At 29.1% G+C, this 22,362-nt stretch overlaps 2 protein-coding genes and 1 long non-coding RNA gene across 9 annotated transcripts; 2 read left to right on the forward strand and 1 right to left on the reverse strand.

Annotated features, from left to right (window-relative positions):
* Positions 1 to 3,862: 3,862 nt before the first annotated feature.
* LOC145193304 (translocon-associated protein subunit alpha-like) lies at positions 3,863 to 7,706 on the reverse strand. The gene is made up of 8 exons (XM_090100765.1): positions 7,481 to 7,706; positions 6,758 to 6,843; positions 5,578 to 5,613; positions 5,366 to 5,456; positions 5,020 to 5,279; positions 4,778 to 4,936; positions 4,499 to 4,601; positions 3,863 to 4,191 (listed from the first exon to the last, which is right to left on the reverse strand). The coding sequence occupies exons 1-8, from the start codon at positions 7,554 to 7,556 to the stop codon at positions 4,121 to 4,123; spliced, it is 882 nt and encodes a 293-aa protein (XP_089956891.1). The 5' UTR covers positions 7,557 to 7,706; the 3' UTR covers positions 3,863 to 4,120.
* Positions 7,707 to 10,235: 2,529 nt separating this feature from the next.
* LOC149882576 (uncharacterized) lies at positions 10,236 to 15,177 on the forward strand. 5 transcript variants are annotated; one of them, XM_090065505.1, is made up of 4 exons: positions 10,236 to 10,628; positions 13,725 to 13,823; positions 14,078 to 14,238; positions 14,555 to 15,177. In XM_090065505.1, exons 3-4 carry the CDS (start codon positions 14,086 to 14,088, stop codon positions 15,041 to 15,043), a joined length of 642 nt encoding a protein of 213 aa, XP_089921631.1. In that variant the 5' UTR covers positions 10,236 to 10,628; positions 13,725 to 13,823; positions 14,078 to 14,085; the 3' UTR covers positions 15,044 to 15,177. The 5 variants fall into 5 exon arrangements, with proteins under 5 accessions (XP_089921631.1, XP_089921628.1, XP_089921632.1 ...); XM_090065502.1 differs by having other exon boundaries at positions 13,725 to 13,793; XM_090065506.1 differs by lacking the exon at positions 10,236 to 10,628 and adding an exon at positions 12,361 to 12,708.
* Positions 15,178 to 19,408: 4,231 nt separating this feature from the next.
* Positions 19,409 to 21,358, forward strand: LOC149882577 (uncharacterized). 3 transcript variants are annotated; one of them, XR_016456615.1, is made up of 5 exons: positions 19,409 to 19,670; positions 19,761 to 20,094; positions 20,526 to 20,819; positions 20,899 to 21,051; positions 21,200 to 21,358. It is a non-coding gene; the product is annotated as an uncharacterized LOC149882577 (long non-coding RNA). The 3 variants fall into 3 exon arrangements; XR_016456613.1 differs by having other exon boundaries at positions 20,526 to 21,051; XR_016456614.1 differs by having other exon boundaries at positions 19,761 to 20,058; positions 20,526 to 21,051.
* The last annotated feature ends 1,004 nt before the right edge of the window (positions 21,359 to 22,362 follow it).

Below are 22,362 nucleotides of genomic sequence, written 5' to 3' on the forward strand. Positions count from 1 at the left end.
CATTTGGAGTTTTGATGTCATTTCAATATTTTTTTAATATTATAAATTTACTACATAACAATCTTCAAATAATACGGTAATGAAAGATCAAAATGATATTTAGCTTATCAAAGTGCCAAACGCAGGATATTATTGAAGAGTTTTATTTTTAAAGAGGATTCGTATCCTAAATGTGCAAACTTTACACCACTACAAAAGTATTAGCTTTACTAACTTATACCTGCCACACAAATCTAAAATATTTTTATGATTTTTCTTTAAGGGAATGACCCACAGTGCCTGCTCTGTGAAAAAAGTGTTAAAATTAAGAACTGCAATACTACCAACATCAAAAATCATCTGAAATCCAAACATAATAATAAATATCTTGATCTGATTGGGAAATTCAAAGAGAGAAAAGATGAAAAGGCAGCCAGAGAAGCCCTGATTACTTCGCTTAAAACTGATTTGAAGCAAGTGTCTAAATATCCTGTTAAAAGTGCAAAACAGTTGGAGTTTGACATGGAAATCACAGTATGGCTTGTTTGTGATGGCTATCCCTTTGGAGCTGTGGACACTCCTGCCTATAAAAGGGTGATGACGTACTTAGCACCAAAAGGAAATTTGAAGCACTCTACAACCTTTGCAAAATATAAAGTGCCCTTGCTTTACCTGACACTTGAAAATGCATTACAAAAAAAACTGGAAACAGACCTGAAAGATTGCAAAATGGCCACCTTGACTATGGATCATTGGTCCTCAGTGACAACAGATTCCTATCTTGGTGTAACCTTGCATTACATGGACAAAAACTTCAAGTAAGTTGAAAAGCATTTTTGTTTTGTTAGTTTTTAATGAATGGTCGAGTTTGGATGGACTGGGACTCGAACTCGGGTGCGCTCGCACCAGAGCCAGTATTGCTCACTAAATAGAATTCATCTTGTAGTTATGTCCGAGTTTTTACTTTTTTTTGTTTTTGGTCCGCAAAATTCGTTCTTACTGAGTTATTGCTGGTTATATTGGTCCTTAAATAATTTTTATATCGATGTTTATTTTATATTACAGATTGAACAAGATAGTTTATGAAGTGAAACTTTTTCCTGAGGACCATACTGGTGACAATATTGCCACAACAGTTGATGCTATCATTGAAAAACACAAAGAACTACAAGATATCACAATAACTGCTGTTGTTGATCAAGCAAGTAATATGGCAGTTGGCCTAAGGAAAAGCAAATATGTGGAGTCTCTTGAAGATGGCAGTATGCAATGTTTGGATCACAAGCTCAACACATGCCTGAGGAAATCTATTGTTAAAGATCCTGTTTTGGAAAAAACTTTTGACAAAGCCAGAAATTTGGCATCAAACATGCATCAATCAGGAAAGAAAAACAAAAAGCTGAGAAGAGCTTGCAGGCTAAGTGATGTAAGAGCCATTAAAATTCCAACTCTCAGCCTAACTCGGTGGAATGGTCACCAGAAAATTCTTGATGCTATTATAAGGATGAGAGTTCCTTTACTGAAGCTCAGCTCTGAAAACAAAGACTTTGGAAAAATTGTCCCCAGCCTTGAGGAAATGGATTTGTTTGAGGAGCTCCTACCATTCTTAACAGAAGTAAAACAACTCAGTGAATGGTTTTCAAATGACAGTGAGCCTAGGATGGACCAAGCTTTGGTCAGAGTTTTCTGTCTGTTTGCATGTGCTGAGAAGATGTGCACCTCATCACAAAGCAGCAACACTGCTAAAGCTTTCTTTACTGAGTTTCTAAAAAACCTGCATGAAAAATTTCCTCAAAGAGGGGTTGGAATTTTCCCTATGGCTGTTGGAAATTTACTGCACCCATACTTCAAGGGTCATCTGCTTGGACCAGAGATTCACAATGTAGTTCGAACCTTGGTGTCAAGCCACAAAACTACAGCTCAATTTCAATCACAATCAATGGATACTGACTCGTCTGAGAGCCTGCTTGCCGAACCACCTTCACCAGTTTCACAACCAGAGCCAAGGGATGGTATGATGGCTGCATATGACTTAATGATCAATGAGATAAATAATCTAGATGGATTTGTGCAGGATCGTCATTCCAGTGGTATTCCTCCACTACAAGAAGAATTCAACACTTTCCTCTCCATGCCTAGGCCTGATTCTTCAGTTCCACCTCTGAAGTGGTGGATGATCAATGCCCCAAAACTACCATTGTTAACAGAGCTCCTAAGGGGGTATTTAGGCATGCCAGTGTCTTCAGCTTCATCTGAAAGAGCCTTCTCTCAAGCAGGGCAAGTTATTACAGACGAAAGGTACAATTTGTCTCCTGATCTTGCCAGCAAATGCATTTTTGTGAAAACTAACTTCTCAACTCTGGTCCCCTATGTGGAAAAATGGTACTTTAGTAAAAGTGACATGAATGAGAAGGATGAAACCTCAGTAGAAGAAGCTGAATCTCCTTCATTTTTTGAAGCAACACCTGGTCTGGAGGGACTTATTCACAGGAAGCCCTTGGCAGGCCTGCAGGAAAAGAATCTAATCAATCCTGATTTCTTAACATTCTATCCTCAGACTGTGAATCTGACTATGATTGGATCTAAATTTTGGAAAATCAACTATTTGTGTAAACATTATTGTCATATTCCGTCCTAAAATTTGTCACCACTTTAAATTTGTCACCATAAAAGTCATTTTTACCATGAAATAAAATTCAAATATAATGTATCGTATATTTTCTTTTTTGTTTCTAAGGGATTTTTTGGGTAATTTAGATTTTATTGGCAAAAATCAATATTTCTGGTTTTATGAAATCAAGTAAATTTAGACAAAATCATAGACACCAAATAGACAAAAAATTATGCTTTGTAGACTTATGAAGTGAAAATTATTTTTTAACTGAGCAATCTTAGGACACCATCAAAAATTTGATAGACACAACAAGGACAAAAAATTAAACATTTGTTGTGTCCATTACAACATACAGAATTGTCTATGTCTGTGTTGTAAGTCTATCCATAGACTAGTCTGGTTACTAGTTAGTAGTCATTTTAGTCTTGCAATGTGTCCTAAGCTCTAAGGGATGAATGTTATAGATTAAGCAAAAAAAAAAAAAGGTAAACAAGAAACCCTTTTTGCTAATATTTCAAACTTGAACTTTTGAGTTCATTTCAATATCCTCTAAGTACAAATATTAATAGACTAATTTAAAATTTACTGATAAGGCAAAAACTAAATTTGATAAGTTCGTTTGATATGTAATGCCACCCAGTGTTCATTAATTTCTGATAGTTGGTATCAGAATCCATTGAACACTGTGTATCTGTAGAAAATGAAAGGCTACGTCTCGGATCTTCCATTGACCGGAAGATCACGGTCATAGGAGAACATTGAATAGGTACGGCAGAGAAATTTAAAAAAAAAAAAAAAAAAAAAAAACGGCAAGTTTATCACGTTGTGTCCTTATTTTTAACTTATTTACGAACTGCATATTTAAAAAAACTGAAATGTATAAATATAATACATGTTAACAAAAAAATTACTAATTCTTTAGAATTAGTAACTTTTTAGTTAACATGTATTATATTTATACATTTAAAAGATGTAGAATCTAGAAAGTATAGGATCTTTCGCTTTTTGCCGTTTATTAAATAGTTTCATCGCAAAGTTAACTTCACTAGAAATCACTAATGCTTTTAAATTTTTCAAAAAACTTCGCTGATAAGGGATTTTTTTTCAAAAAATCACTTGGGGTTGTAAATATGGGCCATTTTCTCTGTGGTTTATTTCCTTTCACGTCATACCAAAAAGTTTATTTATCTTTAGAGAAAGAGAGACTACAATACACAACAATCTTTTAAAGAACTTTTTAATAAGTGGGAATGAAGGACAAATTAAAAATATGACAAGATTAGCTATATTTCCAATTATAAAATTTATTCGAATAAGTTTCACATTTTTTACGTACGCATTCCAAAGCAGTAATTCTTATAAATAAGTCTTTCTTTTTACCTAAACGTTACACAACCTAATAAATGTTCGTGTCAAAAATATTTCTATTAAGAAAAAACGACACATTTATAAATTCCGTTCCACGCACAAAATGACTATAATAAAACTATCGCAAAACAATGCATAACATAACTAAATTCTACCAAGCTATTCCTCTCCAGATCCCGTACTTCTTTTAACTCGACGTTTCCGTGGTGACTGACGAGGGGAAGCTTTGTCTAAAGTCAATACAGAATTATCTGAAAATCCGTGAAACCAACCGTTAAGTCGATTAAAGGTCCTTAAAAATTGCAAGATTGTTAAACGGGGTTACAACCTGATAAAATCTATTAACTATTAATTTGCAACCTAAGCATTTCCAAATTACTGGAACCTAAATCATAGCCTTAAAAATTCTCAAATTAATTTGTATTTTTTATTCACCAACAATTCTACATTATCAATTTAAGGTGATCATAATTAGTTTGTGTGTCCTAAATTTTTTTATATAAGAAAAAAAAATTTATTAATTTATATTTTGCTTACTAAATTCAGTTGTTTCTTTAGGCAACCAATCATAATCAACATTGGCTTTTCCATTTTGAGTTCCAGTTTCAGGAGCTGTTTGTCTAGAAGATTGCTTTTTAAACTAAAAGAACAAAATAATTTTTAATATTTTGATAAATTCATCAAAAATATTCAATATAATATCCAATATTATTTATACAATAATATTTAAACATTTCCTTAATGCAGATATTTATTTACAATTCTACAGCTTTTTATTTGCATTAAAAAAAATAAACGTGAAAGAAAAAAACTTACTCCACTTTTATTGAAAGCATAACTTATTCCAAAAATGACCAGTAATCCAACTGCAGCAAGTAAGACATACAAAAAAAATGTTTCACCATCAAAGTTTTCCTCTAGCTCATGGAAGGTAACAGTTTCATTAAAGACACCAGCTCCAAATTGATTACCATCCTTGAAAGTTAAGATAAAAAAAGTTATAAAAAAATATTAAATGCCTAAATATAAAGAGTAAATAAACTATGTATTATACGTACTGAATCTTTATACATCATCAAAATAGTGAGTCCAAATGGTCGACCTCCATAACTTTCATGAGGATGAAAAGCATAATTAAAGGAGGCTTCTTGACCAGGTTTTACAACAGTATTATACACTGTACCAGTAAAGTTTTGAATATAGTAGCTGTAATCTTGAGGATAGCGAAATGAAGCATCTAAACTTTCAACAATGAAGTCTTTTTCGCCTTTGTTATGGAAACCAACCAACACATAAATAGGTTGACCTGCAGGTAGCTCTAAATAGAAGGAAAATTTAAGAATTAAGATCAAATTCGAGTAAAAAACCTCCTAAAACCAACACTGCTTGAAAAAATTTTCTTACGTTTTTCAGGAAACTCTGGGAAAAGAACTGCAGTTGAAACATCTGGTGACATTCTTAAACCTTGTGGTTGCTTTTCCTCATCTTCTGCCTCCTTTTAAAACAATAAAATATCTATAAAATCTAAAATCTAAAAAAGTTTTGGTAATCTAAAAAGGTTTTGATAATTTCAAAAGGTTAATATCAGAGGTCCTGTTAAAAGTATAAAACTCTACCTTTCCAGTAGGAGCAGTTTCTGGTTCAGGTTCAACCTAAATTTAAAAAAACTATAAATCTATGTAAAAAACTTATTTTTGCAAGTAGATTTAAAAGTCAATAAAAATTGTATAAAAATGCAGGATTAATAGATGTCACAAGGCTTAAGCTACTTTATCAATGGTTGACATGACAGTTTTTATCAGAAGTTGAGATGTTTAAAGATGTAAAAGTATTAACTTATAAAAAGTTCAAAATAATTAATGAACATTCTTTATTCATGTATATTAAAGAACTTTCAAAGAAATATTTGCAAAAATTTGTAAAAAAAGGATTAAAAAATCATTGTTATAAAAAGTTATTGATATTTATACTTGTAGCAGTAATTTCAAAATGAAGATAAAAAAAATAAGATAAAAAAAATAAGATAAAAAAACAATTCTTTGTTTACAATGAAATTGATAAAATATTTACTACTGAATTTTTCTTTTGGAGAAGAAGAAGAGGAAGAAATAAAAAAAAAAAGAAAAAAAAAAAAAAGAAATAAAAATTATTAAAACATTAACTTTAAAAAGTTAAATTTATTCTTTCTATTTGTATTTTACTTAAAAAAAAAAAAAATATTAATTAGTTTTTATTTTTCACTCTTAAATTATTACATATACTGACAAATCATTTTACACAATTAACTGAATTTTTTTTTTACTAAAAAATAGTGTAATAAAAAGAGATCATGTTATTTCTTGTCTTATTAGTTATTCTGATTTCTGTTTACAATGGTGTGTGAACACTTTAATGCAAATAAAATTATAATCCAGTTTTGAAAAAATAATTACTTCATATTTTAGTAATTATATATACTTTTCCTTAATTAGCAAACAAATCTTCAGTTATAAAAATATTAGATCTTCAAATATGGCAGCATTCTGAAATTACTTATTCAACTCAAGTTAGTTCTATTACTAATAAATTCACCAAAAAAAAAAGGTTTGAAATGGTTGATCAAAAATAAAAAATTACTCATCTTTTGTATCATTTTCATAGTAGATAAATAAATTGTTCAAATGAACAGAAATTTTTTTTTTTTTAATTTTTCTAAAAATTTCTAAAAATATTTTATGACTTTTTGAATCCTTGCTACAAAGAAATACTTTTCTCTCTGATAACATTTCATTAGATATTGAGAGGTACAAGACTTACCTTTACATCACTAGTATCCTCTTCTGTTGTTACCTCATCATCATCTGTTGTTACTTCATCTTCAACAGGATCCTCTTGTGCATAAACTTAAATTAAATTGCTATAATTAATTTATGTATACTAATCTAGTCTTTTCTAAAAGTAAGATATACTGCAGCATGTTTAGCTTTTAGTTTTCAATATTTAAGCTAAATATTTTATAAATACCATTGTTTACTTTGAATTTTTGCTGAGAGCACTTAATGATATTTAACCAAATAAAACTTTACACATAGAAGAAAATATTTTTTCTCAGTAAAGAATAAAAATATCTTATTTAGTTATGAACTCACTTGTTGTTAAACAAAGTACTTACTAATGCAATTTTATGTAAACATTAAAAAATTTATTTTTGAAAAATATTTTGGTATAATTGTAATTATGATGAATTTGAATCAGAGCAGATATTGAAATTTAATCTCAGAAAGAGAGAATTTAATGTAGTTATTTTATGCCTATTTCTGTCTTATAATTCAAACTAATCTTAGCTATAAAATGTGGCATCAGAGACATCTTTTAACTTTAAAAAAAAGATTTTAAAGATTTAGCTGCTAGCTTTTGCATAAAGTAATTTGTAAGCAATAAATTATCTTAAATCCAAAAAAATATGAACTTTGCAAAATATTTATCTTGTAATCACAAAAGAAAAAAAATATATATATGTGACATAGCACAGAAATTTACCTGTATTGATACTAATCAAAGTTGTGGGAAATAACAATACTGCTAAAACGAGTAAAACATATAGAAACTTGAACATCCTTGTTAAATTTTCAGCAAAATAAGATCATGGAGATAATTTAAGAATTCTTTAAGGCAGGACTAAGTTAGGAAATTTCAGTCAGTTGGTTAGTTATCTTAGATTTGTTTTGAGTTACAAACCGGGGGGGAATGGAAGCGACACGTCTGTACTCTTATTAGCAAATGAGATGTTTTTTGTATGACGACAGCAGTCAAGAAACAAAGTCGTTACTTTTAAAAACAAAACCCTTCAAAACACACAACTTTTCATTTGCGTAAATATATTTAATTCTTTTTGTAAAGATAAGTCTTTTTAATTGTCACTTGTGTAACATTTTATTAATTTATATTCTTTATTGAAAAAACTTCCTGTTAAAAAGTATTCGGTGAAAATTAAAATCATTCGAATTGAGTAACTATAAATTCTCTTTAGAAAATGCAAATTTTGAAAAAATTTAAATTTAATAACTGCACGAAAGACACAATATTAATTTTGAAATAAAAGGAAGATATAAAGTAAAATATGCGCAAACTGATCACCGAACAATTAAATCCAAATGATTTTTTTTATTTTTTATTTTAGAATCTTTAAAATTTTTTTTTTTTTTTAGTAAATAAGACAAATAATGAAAAACATTTATTACTAATAAAAAGAGAAGTTACAATTATTAATAACAAAAAAAAAAGAAAAAAAGAAGATCGTTTTTTGGCAAATAATCTTTTAAAACCGATAAAATAATAAAACATTTAAAATTTCAAATAACAATCTAATAACTAATTTTTTTCATTGAAATAAAAAAAGACTTAAGTTTTAAATTCTTAACACACACACACGCACACGCACGCACGCACACGCACACACAAGCACGCACGCACGCACACAAACGCACGCACGCAAAAGATTCAGTAGCTTTTACAAATCTCTTTGGTAAACATGCTTCCTTGCAGACTCAAGCGTTGGAATTTGGATTCTCGCAGGACATCATGACGTCTCAATGGAGTTCCTTTTTACACTTTTTACATTTAGTAACTTTATTTCTTTTGACTATAGCTGTTCTTCATCCTTTAGCTTCTTCTTTTTTTTTTTTTTAGACATGAGGATGTCATTGAGAGTTTGCAGCTAGTTTTATGTCTTTTGCGTCTTTTTCAGCTTTTTGAGTTGCAATTCTACTTCTCTTTTTTTGAGACGATCAATATTACCGAGTTCTAGGATCCATTGACAAGCAACTTTAGGAATATTAGATTGCTTAGATTTTTTTTTTTCTTGAGACCGACTTTTCTCTTGGAAAAGAACTCTTCATCTCATTTTCCATTTCTTTTTTCAAACTCTCATGTAGTGCTTTATGCTTGTCAAACCTCGAAGCTGGTGTACTTTGGGCTTGTCAAACCTCGAAGCTGGTGTACTTTGTAAAGCAGAACAAACAATATGATTGTTCCTGTTCGTTCTTTAAATTCTAACTAACGAACTTATCCAAAGTTGTTTTGAAATTTTGCAAATGAAATTAAGCAAAATGGAATGTTTTATGCATTTTACCTTCTTTTAAAATATGACGTCAAACAAAATTAAGCAAGTGAGGTAGTGAGGGGGGAACCTAAAACAACTATGGTTTAATAAAATGCAGTTACATAAAAAACCTAACTTATTTGATTTACATAACTAATTTGATAGAATATTTCACAGTGTTTTGTGTCTGTCATTAATTGTTTCTGTTAAAAATAACAAAAATTTTTACTTGTTTTATGGAAAATTTGTGTTTTTTTTTTTGCGGGGCATTTACTAACTTTTAAAAAGACCTTTTACAAACTATTTTCCAATCAGAAAACGTGGTGAATCACTGATATGAGTTAAATATAAAAGAATATCTATCAGTCGTGTAATTCATTAAAACTGAGATTTAGCTGAGTGAGATGCATATATACTAATTATGAAAATATATACTAATATATTCTAGTTTTGAAATAAAAAATTGAAATTAAAAGGATTTTTCATACATATCTTTACTTTGGTCTACACCAACGTTTTTGAACAAACACCAACGTATTTCAACAAACACCAACGTATTACAACAAAACTCAACTCCTTTGATTACCCTAATTACGGCGTAATAAATTTGTAAAAAGATTTATCATGAATTTAGTAAATAAGTAAACGAAAAAAAATTTCTTTAACGGTTCCTGTCCCCCGGGAAATATTCTTTTGTTCAGATAAAATATAAGATGAAGCCAAGCTGGAAACATTTCCAAATTTGAAACAAGAGAATTTAATCCAATCTTTCTTTTAAAATAATTTTTTTGTTATGAGGTTAAAAGGAAACCTACCAGCAATTGCTTTTAGATGTTATGAAAGCGTATGCTTTGGGAACAAGCCTCACTTTTCGATTTGAGGGGTGATTTTAACGCAGATTTTAACAATAAAATTTTTTGATTTTCAAACTTTATTTTTTGTAAATCATTTTTTGACAGAATAAGTAAAACAGTATTTATGCAAACATTAATTCAAGTTTATGTAATTTAGGTAATCTTTAATGTACTTTGCTTAAAAGTCATCCCGCACTGTGTCCAAAAATTTTGCGATTACGTTTAAAATGGTTTATTGCGTAATTGCGACGTCTCAATTACGTTCGATATTTTTTTGTGTTTATTTAACCGCGTGTTATGTTAAACATGCATTTAACTTAATCAACTTCGTGTGGGGCTGGAAAATTTTGTACACCAAAAGAATTTAACTTTTTAAATGATTTGTAAAAATTCAAACAAATAGCAAAACAAATATCAACACCAAACATATAAAAGCCATCACAACACCAGAAGTTAAAGATTTTTAGACTCTTTAGAGTGTGTTGTCACACAAAACTTAAATCTCGTGACATTTTTTACATATTTCTGAAACATTACTTGCGTTATCACTAAATTTTTTTGAACATACTCTCTTCAACTTTTTTCCTATTTTAGTGAAAAATCGAAGTGGCAATACTAACTATTTTTAAAAACCATTTTAATGAAACTACGAGTTTGAGATGATCAATGCTGATCATGTTCGCCCATTAAAGCATCGGGCAAGAAGTTGAAAAGTTTTGGGAACTTAGAAAAAGTAAGAGAAAAATATTATTATTTCTTGTAATCAAAATTTTGTTAAAAGTAAAACGTGTTGCTCTTTAATGATTTGTTTATTTACTTAGAACTAAGTATACATTACATACATATGACTTCCAAAAACCTTTAAACAAACTTATTTAAGAAATACCTTTTGTTTTTAAACTAAGCTGAACTTCATGTAATTGGAAATTGGAAATTTAATACACACAACAAAAAAATATTTTCAAAGCTTATGAAACCTTTTACTTAAAACATCAGTGGTCAATGTTATAAAACCTACGCTTTCCTAACACAACGAATTTCGTGAAAATGTAAAAACTATCATGCAACGAAAAAAGGTCTGTGATTAAAAAAAACTACAAAATGCCTTCGTGATTATCAAAAATAATACTAGTTCTTAATCACACCACTATTGAATTTTAAACAACTAAATTGTGAAACAATTTTAGCATCAATTTTGATTTTTTTTCGTGAAGTACGAGAAGGTTCGCGCGTAAAAACGTACGTATTTGTTTTATAATATTGACGCCCTGACCATATTAACCTTAATTTCACATACACTATTCTTGCATAAACAATTCAATTAACCTCAAAAGTACCTTGGAAAATTTTGGACAATCTTGTTCGTAATCGCGCCTATAAAAATTGAAAATTGCCCGCAATATAACGATTACAACAGTATTTAATAATCGATTCTCTTATCTAGTTTGCATTCTCTGGGGAAAGATTCTTTGTCTTTAAAAAATTCTGGTTAAAACAAGAGTTCAATTAAAGCAGCCACACATTCGCGATGAGCTGCTTTAAGACCTCGCAGAATTCTAAAAGTCATTATTAGAGCGAAACATTTAACAAGAAAAATACCCATGAGGTTTTGCTTTTAACATGATAACTAGTAACTGGCTACAGCTTCCTTATTTGTACTAAAAGTATCCAAAAAGAATAGACTTGCTAAAGCGAGCCGTTCAATGTGCAAGTGGATTAACTCCATCTTTTGAAAAATCTTAAATTTAATAGCCAAAGCTCTTGGTACAGTCATAACTTTTTATATGTATAATGACTTTCCTGAATAATAAAGACTAGCACCAGTAAACGACAAAAAAAAAAAGATTTTTTACAATAAAAGGAATTTTAAAAAACAATATACTTTATTTCATCGCATTTCTCAACTTTTTGTTTTATGGATTTAATCTATTTGTGAACTGAATAACTCAAGGTGATTGGGCGAGCTTTTTTACGCTAATTACCCCTTTGATAAAGGTTATTTAAAGAATAATTTCGCATTAACAACCTTATTTCCTGTCAGTCTTTTTTATTTTTTTATTTTTGTGATAAGTCTCATTTTAACGTGTTTAACATAGTATAATTAATTTCATATTACAAGCTAGTTTCCAGTCTTTTTTTTAATGAAAAATCTTGTTTAGGACTGGTGCAAATATTTTAAACAGGATTTTTTAAAGTGGCATTTCAAAACATTTCCGTGAAGGAAATTATTTCTCAAAGATATTAAACGTAGCATGATTTATCTCATATTACAATCTAATTTCCAGTCTGTTTTTCTTTTTATGAAAAGTATCCTTTAGGAAAGACTGGTGAAAATTTATTTAAACGGAAATTTTTTAAAGTGTAATCTCAAAATATTTTCGTGAAGGAAAATGTTTTTTGATACTCCTTCAAAACTCCTTCAAAACTCCTTTAACGAAGATATAAAGAATCACGTATAAGTTTGCATTTCATAAACTTTTTAATATTTGCAAACTCCAGATATCTTAAGATTTTATATATTTTGTTATAATACTACAATTTTGATTCATTTAACAATTGGTTAGCAGAACTCTTACTATTGTGACAAAAAAGGTTCGGCTGGTTTCTATAAGGGAACCAAGGAAACTGTGTTTAATACCCAAATCATGGAAGATCATGGAAGATTCTGCTAACAGAGCGTTCTGGGTTGCGAAGTTATATTTATTTTTTTCAGACCTATAAGTTTTGAGTGCTGCAACCACAATTAAGCTTGTTTAATGCGTTGAGTCATAAAGTAAACGGATCATAGAGATATGCTATTCCTGTTAAAAACGGTGCTTTTTTATTCAATTTTATTCAAATTTGATCATTTCAAAAAATTGCTGCATGGATTGTTCGGCCAAGCTTTTTTTTTCTTTCTTTTTTTAAGCATCAAATTTGATAAAGGAAGTTTTCTCCAGGGACGACTGAAATATGCGATTTTATGAAAATGCATTTCGATTGTATTACTGCACTTTCGATGTTAGATGAAACGTCAGTTAGTATTAAAAACCAGTAATTACGCTTTTCTAAACCATCCTTTGAAAACTTTTTTATTGTTCATATAAGAATCTTTTACAACTGAATTCAAAAGTCAAATTTGTCTTGATGTATCATCGATAGTTTTGATGTAACATCGATAGTTTTGATGTAACATCGATAGTTTTGATGTAACATCGATAGCTTTTAATTTAATCGAACTTATTTCTCTCGTTGTAAATTCAACTCAACTCTCTGTATGCTTGTTCAATCTATTCCAATATTATGAGAATAATTACGCAACATTTAACACTTTTCCATACATGGAAAAGATATTTAAAAAGTACAAAATTAGTTAAAACAAAAAGAAACAATACAGTTCTGTATTGCAAATTCAGTAACTAAATCAGCACTAATATTGATAACTAAATTATCAGTAACTAAATCAGCACTAATATTGATAAAACTTGGGATATCAAGAATATTGGTAATATAACTTGGGATATCAAGAATATTAAAAACCTCTTATAGTTTCTTTAAAACGGTGTAGGATGAGAGGATTTGAAATATTTTTAATAAACAAATTTATATTTATTTTGTAAATAACCATCAATCTTTAAGTGTAGAATTATAATTGCATTTTCAATCAAAAAATGAAGTCATTCATTTAAGGATGTATTGTTATTTATTCATATAGTTATATATTTATATAGTTACATATTTATAAAATTTTAAATTTTTCAGCTTTCAAACTTTAAGTTTTTTAGAAAATCATTTTTATAATAATAAGTTTTAACGAAAAATAAAACTAGTTCTTTTTCTTATTTCGTAGAGATCTTCACAACTTTACTGGTTTTTCTTGGTTTTACTAAAAGTTGATGAGTAAACAATATTATTAGAGGTGAAGCGAACAAGATTTTGAAATGGATATGTACTAGCATGTTTTTTTTTCTTTATCTAATTTCGTTTCGGGTTTTCTACACTTAATAAAATCAATGAAGTATATTGAGCAAAAATCTATTTTCTTCATTAGAAATATAATGAATAATTTTTTTTTTTTACATTTCCGCAACCGCTTAGTTCTAAACATTACTTACTTCTATAAGATTACCATTTAATAAATGGTAATATTTCTATACGTTTCTCTGTCATGGATTTATCCATTTTAATTCTATTTTATCATAGAACCCAAAATGTCGTCTACAAACCTTCTATCAAGAGAAAAGTTTGTCATTTCAGAAAGTATTTTGCTACGTTGTGATTACGATAGAGGCACACTTATTCCGATTGAAATTGTGGAGTTGGGAAAAATTATCAACAATCTTGTTAACCGGAGGAAAAAATCGGTAAGTTTCTAAAGAAAATCAATAAAAACAAATATTCTAGAGCTGCGTTAAATTTGCCACCATCTATGACGTAGTGGTAACACTCATATATTGAATTGAAGATCTGGTCCGTAGTTTGTTTTGATTTTTTACTTGTTGGTGTTTAGTGTTGTTGTAAAAAGATTTAACAAAACTGTCGATGTGATGAAAATAGTGCTAATATTGAAAAACTATTTCTAAATGTGATATTTATAAGAAGAGAAATAATTGCCCTAAACAAATTCTGATGACAGGTCTAACAGGTCAACTCTTCATTTTAAACATTTTCTGATAACAGGTCTCAGATAATGACGCTTCAGAGGTAATTGAAAGTAACAAAGCACCGCAAGAGTATCAAATAGGTACATCAGCTAAATTTGACTCGCTTACAGAACTGAATGAGCGAAACAATGCCGATATTGTAACCAACGAAAAACCTCGTTTTGAATCCAAAGTAGATGTTAAACAAAACGAATACGAAAAAATGTCTTCAGTTAAAAATACAGAATCACTTTGCGTAAAAATAAGTAGTATTAGCAAGATCTTAGACTGTCTAAACGACAACCCCCCCGACTACATTCATGTTTCCACTTTCGATAGACTTGAAAGCGTGCAGTTATTTTTAAATCTGCTCTCCAAAAGCAAAAGTTCCGTTCTTGTTGAACTCGATATCGATGAAAAAGAGAAATTTTCTATATCATATCAGCTGTTGGCAGAATTTTATTCAAATTGCATGCTGCTAAGAGGTCCGAAAAACAAATTTCTCATGTTTATGCCTCCGTTTTAGGAGAGCGCACGGAAAAATTCACGAAATTGCAAAAGCCAATGCGTAATTTGAATAAAAATTAGTTTTTCTAAAACTTTCTGTTGTCTTTTTAATTTATTGTAAAGTTTCTTAATGAAAAATATCAAAAAAGAAAAGTTGTAAAATATTTCTTAAAAACAAAATATTGAAACTGTTAAAAGTTCACGAATTTTTATTAAACTTTCTTCGTTTCATATTTTTTATGTATAACATTTTATTATTGTATATATTTCAGAAAACTAAAATAAAATTCGCACTTCTACCTTTCAAGTTTTGAATTTGCCATGAAAAAGACCCATGTAAACTTTTGAAACTAAAAGCTTCAGGACATTTTAAAAAGAAAGTATCAAAATATCTTCCTTTTCTGTTAAAGGCTTTGACTATTTTATATTCACAGGCCCCAAAACTAATCTTCATAAGCTCAAGTTATGTTAGGTTTTAGGTGGTAAGCTATAACAAAATTTCATCATCAGACGTTCTTAATCTACCCAAATTTTAAAATGCTTTAAACAAAGGCGGACTGAATGTTTAATCTTTTTAAAAAAGTATTTCCGCGACTTAAAATTTTAAATTTAACTGATCTATGCATTAATAGAACATGATAAAAGATATGAGATATACCAGACTCTGCTCACATGGGTAGATAAGGTCCTGAAGAAACCTAAAAGATACTAGTCACACTCAGTTAATATCTTTTACACTTTTAACAACATTTTAGAAATTTAAACCCATGCTATTGATTTCCTACTATGAAGATATCAAGATATCCTTTATCATAAATTTTTAACCCTTGATCGGCTAAAGGATCTTTTTTTTGGAAATTAATTGAAATCCAAGATGACGATTTAGAAAAACTAAAAACAGCCAATCATTGGTAAAAGATATCTGTAAAAGTATTGAGTTGCCGAGTGAAATTTCAGGAATATTCCAATTCACGTTGTTAACATGAAAAAAAACTCAGTCATCTCAGGTTTTTCATGGTTGAACGACCCAAAAGTGAAATAAAACTAGTAAAACTCTGTATCGATATATAAAAAAAAAAACGCTGCATCTACTCAAAGTAAACATTTTCTCCTGTCTAAATTCAAACCTTAAAAGTTGAGCGGACCAAACCAGAAGTCTTTTTTTTTATCACACATAAATAATGATCGCCACAGAGGCTTGAGGCATACAAACCAGTTGATATCCGCTTTTGATCTCTCAACAAGTTGGATACGCTTGATAAAGGTTAAAACAAAATGATTACTTGGACAGCATTTGGGAAATGATTTAAGTTCAAAAGATCAAAAAGATGACGAATAAAATGAAAAAATTATTAGTGAAGAGAGTTGGATGTATAAACTCATCCTAGAAAGAATTTTTAGATCGCTCTAAGATGGTAATTGTCGTTAATGGTCAAAAACTACCATTAGAAAATTATCATTTTTAAATTTGAAGATGATCAAAGCAGATTTTAAACCCCCGGCGTTAAAATACAGCCCATTTGTTTTGCTATTGGAAAACTAAGTATTTTATTTAAATTCTGAGCTTGCGCGGGTAGTTGTGTATAAATTTTAGGTAAAATAAACTGATAATGGAAATAAAAAAATTAAAAAATTTTTTTTTTCAAAATTCAAAATTTTTTGATGGAAGTTAAAAAAAAGGATTTGGTTAAAAGAGTTAGTTTGATGGTTCTTCCAAAGAAAGATTAGAGTTCAGAAAAGGTGAGTTAAATATTGGATATTTATTTGCTTACATTCAAAATATCTTAATGAAAGGAAACGCAATGATGCAATCCATCATCAATGAGTTGATGAAGGATTGCAAAAACTGCTTTAAATAACACAGCCGAACAAATAAAATATTTTTTTTGGTGCCTTGCTCTTAAGATTTCTTTTTAGGATCCCTGGTTCAGAAAGTTAAACTAGACTGTATTAGTTTTTGTGAGATTTGAGCTTACACAGGTTTTTAGTTATTTTTAAAAGAATTTCTTCAGTAGTTTGCGTTATTCTTTTATTACCTGGGTTGGTATTTCTGTAGATACAGCATTTACGTACTTTTATCTGTAATTTTATATTGAGATCATTGATGCAATATAATCTCGGTATAAAATTGCATCCAATTTTATACCTTGATCTCGGTATAAAATTGGATGCAATTTTATACCGAGATCAAGGATTAGTCGTTCACTGTAATATTATTACGATTTTATAGGAGATGTGTTTATATTACCATTTCTTTATTTTTTAAGATTGAACATCGCAACTTCACGATAGCGCTACTTAAATGATTCCAATGTTTTTTACCTTATTTGTGGGGAGTACAACTTGAAAGCCATGACGAGACCTGTTTTCGAGTGCGTGGCATAACTAAGTTATTTTATTTTCAAATATGGATGAGGAAAAAAAAGTAAAATGCAGTTTGAAAACATGTTAATAAGATAGAACGTTTTACAGTTTGTCAAACAAAGTTATTTATATAAGATAAGTCAATGGCTCTTCATATCATATGCAACACTTGTACAGAGTATTTGAGCCACTGGACAAATAGAGAAATTTTGAGTTCCAATGAATTAAACGGAACCCAAAAACGATTTTGATAATATTTTTTTATCGCTGACAAAATAGTTAGTGAAAAGTTTCTTATCTACAAATGGCCTTTTTTTACTACGCGTTTTTTTTTTGTTTATCATGAGAAACCAAGCAAATGAGACTTTAGTAGTAGAGTTGTAACAAAGTTTCTTAATTTAATGACTTTAGTAGTAGAGTTGTAACAAAGTTTCTTAATTTAAGAATACTTTGTTACAACTCTACTACTAAAGTTTCTTTAAGAAGTTTATTAAGTTTCAGGTTATCAAAAGAGAGAAAAAGTACGTAAGATATAACTTGAAAACATGTTAACAAGCAAGATAAAATATTTTACAGTCCACTAAAATCATTTGAATTCCATCAAACATCATTCAATGTAATATAATCCTCAGATTTTTCCCTGAACAAAACACAAAATAGGAAATATTTCTCTTAATGAAATCGAAATCTTTTCTTATCGATAAGTAACTTAGTGCTAATAGTTTCTTAAGATCTTCGGGCTTCTAGTACTCGTTTCTTATAAACATGTTTCTTATTTTTTTTTAAAAAAAAGTGTACTTTTGTTTCAGTTTTACGTCATTAACTTACAAGAATTTATTTTTACGTAAAAGTAAATTACTTTTACGTCATTTTTACGTAAAAGTAAATTACTTTTACGTCATTTTTTATTAAAAAGTAATTTACACTTCGTTTTAAAAGTAAAGGATTTTACGTCATTTTTACATTGAAAAAAAAAAGAACATGTAAAATTAAATTATTTTCAAATCTAAAATTAAAAAAAAATTTCTTTTCGCAATATTGTGTTTAAAATTAAGCTTTACCGGCTAAAGAAAAATTTGATCAATATCTTTTTAATTTGAATAATGTTTTATGTCATTTCATATTAGAAAAAGTTATTGAGGGACCAATCAATTTTTACAGCAAGCATTTTGTAAATCTAAGCTGGATATTTTTTCGTTACAAATGAAAGCAAAAACATAAATTTACCCATTCTACACCGCACACATAGAAATGAGTTATATTTTGTTGTTGTTGCTGTTGTTAGCATTCAATGTATTTGGTTGCATCGGATTAAATAAATGATTTTAAACTCGAGTCGCACAAGAATTTCCTCGCTGGTATTGGATTGGAAAAACACATTTAAAGATCTTCTTCTTTTTTTTCTTTCAGTTATTCAATGTTTTCAGCGCTTGTTATGTGTGCGGAATGAGGTTCTGTATGAGTTGGGTTTAAAACTTTTTTTAATGAAGGAACAATTAAAATCTTATAAACAGAAATCTCCCTGCTGAATTTCATTATTCGATTTTTATTTCATTATCAGCTTTTGATAGCTTCTATATCTTTCTTCTAGTTTCTTCGCAACCGTAGAGAAATCATAGAAATAAAAAATCATAGAAACCAGTAATTTTTCATATTGATAGCAACCTTTAAAATATTTCTCAATTTGTTTCTTCTTAAAATAAACACTTCCACATATGCTTTAGAAAATCCTTCCAGAGCAAGAAAAGTCAAAAGAGAGGATATTTATGCTTAATCCCAGTGGGCATTTGACGTCCTAGGATGTCCAAAGACGAACAAATTTGGTTCGAGCTTCCGCGAAATAATTAGACGTCCATGGAGGTCCAAATTAATCGAATTTCGTCTTGATTTCTAATTTTGTTGTCTATTGACGACCAAATAATTTTTTTTTTTTTTAAAGTTTTAGAAAAATTAATGTTAAGTGTATTTGCTTTTGATACATTCACTAGTTGTATTAAGTCCTTTTTTTTTATTCTAAGGCTATTTTAGTACTGTCGTTATAACTGAAAAAGGTCTACCAACCAAGATAGTGATTCCTTCTAGTTGGGCTTATTTAGCCGAATGGATTGTTTATTTCTCACTCAAAAGTTACAAAACTCTTGGAACGCATATTTCTGAGTGGGCTGTTCTGAAGCCAGGATGGAAAAAATTTGAGTTTGTTGAATTTATTTTGGAGGCTGGGACATTGGAGATATGCTACCAGATGATTTTATTTCAAACAGAAGATGAGTCTTAATATCAAGGTTCATTTTTTTAATTATTATTTATATAATTATTTTTCGTGATAAAAAAAATTTGTAATGTATAAATAATTTTTTTGTATCAACTATTAGGAAAGTCAAAAAAGTTCGTGCACCAAGTCCAGAGCTTGACTTCATTTTTCATTCTAATGAACCTTTGAGAAGTGGATTTTCTCACAAGCTGAGTGATAAATATTCAAATACAGATGATGAAGATTTATTTCAAAATACTCCAGATAAACTATCTTAGTATTTATTTTAACTTAATTATTTTTTAGAATTAGAAAACTTGAAAGCAGCACAAACTCTCAGTGTGTTACTTGATTTTCTGCCTGATTTGGTTAAAAAAATGTTGGCATTGAATTATCAACTTTAGATGATTTTAAAATTGGTAAATTAAAAAGGAAACATTTAATTATAGATGAAGGTGGAGTTTCTTTTAAAAAAATGACAAATGCATTAGTACTTTTGTATTTACTTGTGTATATTTTTTCAGAATTATATTACAGATAATTTTTGAAAACTACTTCTTATTCATATTTTTGTATTATATTATTAACGATATAAACTTTTCAATTTATTGATTTAATTTTAGTATTAGAATTAAGAGTTTATTGAATAAAAAAGTTAATTAAATCTAATTAAAAAGTTTTGTCATTTTTGACGAACGAATGTTTTAAAATGTTTAATTAAAATCTAAGCTTTTATTTTCAGAATTCCAATATGCTATTTTTATGGAACTGACAAGTCAGTTTGATCAAGTTTTAAAAAAATCAAAACAAAACCTTTGGTTGCCTTGAACTTCTTGAAAATAATGAGGCAGGACCAAAATTATGAGGCGGATTTTATTTTCTTTAGATTACACAGGTTAGACTGATGACGTTTTTACAGAACCACTTGACTCGTGACAAAGAGGTTTGACGAAGAGGAAAAGCGATTAAATTTCAGCAAAGCAGCGAGATTTCGGAAGGTCGTTTTGTCAGTGTTATTTTTTTTAATAACACTGACAAAACGACCTTTAACGAAAAAGTAACTTTAATCAAAAAATTTTTTAAATGTTGCCGCTCAAAACTAAAAACAAAGTTAATGCTGTTTTGATTTAAAAGCATCCCTACACTGATGAATTCCCTAAAAGAATCCCTACACTTTGAAGTAAACTATTATTGTCTTTCCTCAACTATAGATTTGTTTGCACCGGACTTTTTTTAACTAAATTTTTTATTTTCTCTAGATTAAACAGATTAAACGTGTTGGTGGTTCAACGCCACGTGAACAGTTAAAAACGTGTTTGACAGCATAATGACTCAACCTTTGCAAAGCTGTTTTCGTAAAGATGGAATAAAGGGAAAACGGAAATTTGTAGCGTTATACAAATGATTAAAAAGTGAGTTAGTTTACATACCAAGTTATATTGTAAGGTTTCCACTGAGTGTTTCTATGAAGAAAAAAAAGGTTTTAATAAAATTTAAATTTGTATTTAATTAAATATGATTATCTAAATAAAAAATAGTTCTTTATTTTGCTTGCTTTAGAAGCACTTATTTCAGAAAAAGATGGTTTTAACGTGGGCAATATCGAGACACTCGTTGGTGACTTGCTATCGAGACACTCGTTGGTGACTTGCTAAAACAAGCAATCCCTAAATTGCGAAAAGAAGAAATTAAATAATATAAAAGTTTTTTTTTTTTTTGTTATAGCATTTATATTATCTAGTCTGTATTTAACCATTTAAATATATTTTTATAAATAACTTCAAAAAAGTAGTTACTCCTAGACTTTAGCGTCAATAATCATTGAATACAAAGACCATAAGTTTAATTTGGATGTCCGCCAGACGTCTTAATTCGTCCTAAAAGTGTCTAAAAAGGACGTCTGTCAACGTCTTATATGGACGGACAAAAGGTGTTTCATTTGGACGTCCTAAATAGACGTCCAAGGTCCAATGACGTCCAAGTACCCACTGGGAAGGTCAGAAACCAACCATACAAAATGTCGAATGTGATTTATGCTCAGTAGTAGGCAAGTTCTTTTGAAGTAATAGACAACAATGTAACTTTTTTGGCGTATAAGTTGGCATTATACCCCTTCTGGTGTCGATGGAATATTTACGATCTCCCATTCAAAAATGTCTGTTTACCAGCGCTTGTTCCTTTTGCTTTTCTTGAAAAACACTGTTTTTCTTCCTATTTTTTTTAACTTTATAAAGTATAACTAAATCATAACTAAATTTTCAAAGATAAGTCAGCACAAAAATGTCTTCATTGAAGCAGAAACTATTTGTTTACTATAAATAGGGGGTAGGTTACTTGTTTAGTTAGAGAAACACAATGAAATTCAGCAGCGCAATAAATTGTAAAGTTCAGCAGCGCTATAAAAACATAAAATGGAACGAACTAAATTACAATTAGTTTGTTGCACTTTATGTTTTTTATACGTTAACTAATATGATGGCTTACAAAAAATATGCGATATGATAAGAAAAATGAACAAAAGAAATGCATTCAACTTGAACAAGAAACATGGAAATTTCAAAATTTTTAGAAGACAATTTGAAATGACCTACTTTTATAATTGAATTTATGTTACTTTGTTTTTAAATGTATTTCTAAATCATACTACTATCCCTTCAATATCCCATGCTTTTATGAAAAAATTGTTTAGAAAGCAAAAAAATTGCACATAATACGAAAGAAAA

Source organism: Hydra viridissima, unplaced genomic scaffold (assembly GCF_058129835.1).
Source record: "Hydra viridissima isolate aposymbiotic clone 2 unplaced genomic scaffold, HvirCarnegie_v1 scaffold_10, whole genome shotgun sequence".
Taxonomy (NCBI): domain Eukaryota; kingdom Metazoa; phylum Cnidaria; class Hydrozoa; order Anthoathecata; family Hydridae; genus Hydra; species Hydra viridissima.

Excerpts from the sequence above, each read along its gene's own strand:
- LOC145193304 (XM_090100765.1), bottom strand. The coding sequence starts at position 7,556 with ATGTTCAAGTTTCTATATGTTTTACTCGTTTTAGCAGTATTGTTATTT. Across the intron at positions 5,457-5,577 it reads AAACTGCTCCTACTGGAAAG|GAGGCAGAAGATGAGGAAAA; the intron begins GTAGAGTTTTAT and ends TTGTTTTAAAAG. Across the intron at positions 5,280-5,365 it reads CCCAGAGTTTCCTGAAAAAC|AGCTACCTGCAGGTCAACCT; the intron begins GTAAGAAAATTT and ends CCTTCTATTTAG.
- LOC149882576 (XM_090065505.1), top strand. The coding sequence starts at position 14,086 with ATGTCGTCTACAAACCTTCTATCAAGAGAAAAGTTTGTCATTTCAGAA. Across the intron at positions 14,239-14,554 it reads TTAACCGGAGGAAAAAATCG|GTCTCAGATAATGACGCTTC; the intron begins GTAAGTTTCTAA and ends TTCTGATAACAG.